The 3529-nt window shown below is 42.2% G+C and overlaps 1 protein-coding gene across 1 annotated transcript; it reads right to left on the minus strand.

The window, feature by feature from the left end:
* Positions 1–915: 915 nt before the first annotated feature.
* Positions 916–2950, minus strand: LOC101486483 (tripartite motif-containing protein 16-like). The gene has a single exon (XM_076882389.1). The coding sequence runs from the start codon at positions 2918–2920 to the stop codon at positions 1217–1219; it is 1704 nt and encodes a 567-aa protein (XP_076738504.1). The 5' UTR covers positions 2921–2950; the 3' UTR covers positions 916–1216.
* Between the last annotated feature and the right edge of the window lie 579 nt (positions 2951–3529).

Consider the following 3529-nt stretch of genomic DNA (forward strand, 5'->3'; position numbering starts at 1 on the left):
CCAGCAAGATGGTGCACCACCACATTATGGGTGCCAGGTCCGAGCATTCCTAGATGAACAGTTTCCTGGAAAGTGGATTGTTCGTCGTGGGCCAGTTGAATGGCCCCCAAGGTCTCCCGATCTGACCCCCTTAGACTTTTATCTTTGGGGTCATCTGAAAGCAATTGTTTATGGTGTGAAGATACGAGATGTGCAGCATCTGAAATTATGGATACTGGATGCCTGTGCAGGCATTTCTCCTGCGGTGTTGCTATCAGTGTGTGAAGAGTGGGAGAAGAGGGTTGCATTGTCAATCCAACACAATGGGCAGCGCATTGAACACATTTTATAAGTGGTCAGAATCTTGTAAATAACTCATGAAAGCTGATACACATGACATAATGACAGGATGGAGGAAGTAAAACTAGATACAATGAACTAGGAACAAAAGTTTCTTTCAAAATAAAACAGGAAACATGGAGACACAAAGACAACAGAAGCTTGACAGACCTAAATTACAAACAAAAGGTGCCAAATAACCCAAAACCTCTGGTTTAGAGACCCAGTGACACATGCTGGGGTCAACTGGAATAAAGCCAAAGCAAGTGCTAAGTTATCAAAACACCGTTGTTTTTCTTGAACTAAATCAGTTTTCAATTAAAAAGCTTTTCTTGTTATTTTACCTAACAAATGCATATGATTTATCTTTATCTTTAAACTGTCTCTTCACCATGACCTCTAAGTCACATAAATGAGGCTTCCATGTTTAGATGACAGCAAATACCTGGTTCATATCAACTCGCATCTGTCTCATTTCATTTTCCTATTAATCATAGGAATGAAAATGTACTCAAATCAATCCTCTCAAAGGAAATAAAACAAGAAGAATCAAACGTAAAATTATTTTATTTACATATTCCTCATAGTAAACAACTTTGACACAGTCAGAACATTGATTGAATTTTCTTTCTTTAAAACAGAGAAAAACAGTTCCTTTAATTTGAACAAAATTTCAGATAAATGTAAATATAATTTAGATATTTCTCGGTTAAAATCAATTAATTTATTAACTAGACAACAAACAATATGATGTCAATGTAGCACCCACAAAGTGTGACTGGCAAGTGACGTCTGTGCAGAGAAGAAACAGAACAACAATGAGCTATGAGAAACAATGTTGGAGAACAAAGAAACTGAAAAGTAATCCAAACCAACTGTTCTTAAGAAATTTTTTTGTCTATTTCCGTTTTGTGAACTCTGCGGTGTCTCCACCAGAGTACAATATAATACTGTGAAAAAACCAAAGTCCAGCATAGAGCGGCTGAGTGAATGTGGTCTGGACTCTGTGGAGGAGAGTCATGGTTTCAGAGACGCTGTAGAAAGACAGAATACCTGCTCTGTGATCCAGGTACACTCCTACTCTGGAGGACCGAGGACCTGAGAGGACAGTTTGGACATTGTTGTGCCAAAATATGTAACTGTTTTTCTCACAACGTAATGACCAAGACTTGTCATTTCCACCAAGTGCACATTCATTTGACCTCCCTACTCCGCTGATATTTTTGTATGAGACTGCTACTTCTATCCCTCTCCCTCTCCACTCCACCTCCCAATAACAACGTCCAGTCAGACTCTCTCTACTCAGGACCTGACACATTACAGTGAATCTGTCTGGGTGATCAGAATAAGACTGTTGTTTTTTCATTAAAGTTACTTTTCTGTTTCCCTCAGATAATAACAGATGTGTGTTTGCTGTCTTTGGATCCAGTGTGATTTGACATGAATATTTTAAGAATCCAGCTCTGGTCTTTGGCTCTGGTGGTGACAGTAAAACATCCACTTCAGTGACTGTCAGTGAGATGTTTGTCCATTCCTCTCTCAGAATGTCCTGTAGTTTATGTCTGAGTCTATCTCTGGTCTCTGACACAGCTGCTGTCACATCCTCAAAGTACCTCAGAGGACGAATATTGATGCTGGATGAGTGTGTAGACTCACTGAGTGCTGACAGTGAGGGGTAGTTGTGTAGAAACTGGTTGTGATCCTCTGTGTGTGAGAGCTGCTCCAGCTCGCCGTCTTTCCTCTTCAGCTCAGCGATCTCCTGCTCCAGCTTCTCCTGAAGCTCTTTGACTCGACTCACTTCAGTTTCCTGCTGGGATCTGACCTGCTGCTTCACATCAGAGCTTCTTTTCTGGAGGAGACGGATCAGCTCAGTGAACATCTTCTCACTGTCCTCCACTGCTTTATCAGCAGAGCCATTGATGGCCTCCACCTCCTGTTGAAGCAGCTTCACATCTTTCTCTCGCTCCTGGATTCTCTGCTGGATGTTTAGTCGTCTCACCTCGAGCTCCTTCTGCTTCTCAGTCCTTTCTGCTGCAGCTGGGACTGTTTCATGGCCTTTATGTTCATCCATTGTGCAGAGATAACAGATACTCTGCTGATCAGTACGACAGAAAATCTTCATCACCTCATCATGACGAGAGCAGATGTTGTCCTGGAGCTTCTTGGAGGGGGCCACCAGCTTGTGTTTTTCAAAGGCAGGAGACTCCAGATGAAGCTGTATGTGTTTCTCACAGTAGGAGATCAGACACACCAGACAGGACTTGATGGCTTTCAGCTTCCTCCCAGTGCAGACATCACAGGCCACATCTTCAGGTCCAGCATAGCAGTGATCAGCTGGAGCAGCTTGGAGTCCAGTCTTCTTCAGCTGCTCCACTAAAGCTGCTAACATGGTGTTTTTCTCCAGGACAGGCCTCAGTGTGAAAGTCTTCCTGCACTGAGGGCAGCTGTGGATTCCCTTCCTGTCCTCTTCATCAAAGTGGGTTTTAATACAGTTCCTGCAGTAGCTGTGTCCACAGGTTGTAGTCACCGGATCCTTCAGTAAATCCAAACAGATTGAACAAGAGAAGGTTTCTCGGTCCAGCTGAACTCCTTTCTCTGCCATTTCTCCTCTCAGTGTCAGTGACTGTGTGAATTTCAGTTCCTTACAACTGAAACCAGTCTGACCTCTGATTTCTGAATGGAGCCTCTCAGCTCTTACACGTCACCACATGTTGGTTACACCCATCTTTAAACTGCAGATCTGAAGGTAAGGGAACGAGGAAACGTGTGAACAGAGAGGAGGTGCTGTGTTTCCAGTGGTGCCTTATCCTTTACGGCACCATTACCTTTCAAAGGCTTCAGCAAATCTGGAGAGGAGAGTGGTGCAAGTTAAATGAGAGGAGTGAATGGAGGAGATAATGTTAAAGAATATATATACACATTAACATAACAGAGAGACATATCTCTAACAACTTGAATCAACATGTGAGTGTTTATTTCCTTTGAGAGCACCACAGATAACAAACAAAAAAACAGACACTCTGTAAGCCATCAGAACAAGAGCTGCTCAGTTTTTTAGTGTATATAGAAGTGTTTTTATAAATACTGCTGCAATTAATTAATACTGCCAGAATTGCAGTCAAAGCAAGATGAAAACAATCAGGGTTAGGGCTGTGTGATATGACCAAACTCTCATATCCCGATATAAGACATCTATCATCCCGATAACAAT

The sequence above is a fragment of the Maylandia zebra genome, linkage group LG3 (assembly GCF_041146795.1).
Source record: "Maylandia zebra isolate NMK-2024a linkage group LG3, Mzebra_GT3a, whole genome shotgun sequence".
NCBI classification, from domain to species: domain Eukaryota; kingdom Metazoa; phylum Chordata; class Actinopteri; order Cichliformes; family Cichlidae; genus Maylandia; species Maylandia zebra.

Coding starts and splice junctions, on each gene's coding strand:
- LOC101486483 (XM_076882389.1), bottom strand. CDS start 2,920: ATGGCAGAGAAAGGAGTTCAGCTGGACCGAGAAACCTTCTCTTGTTCA.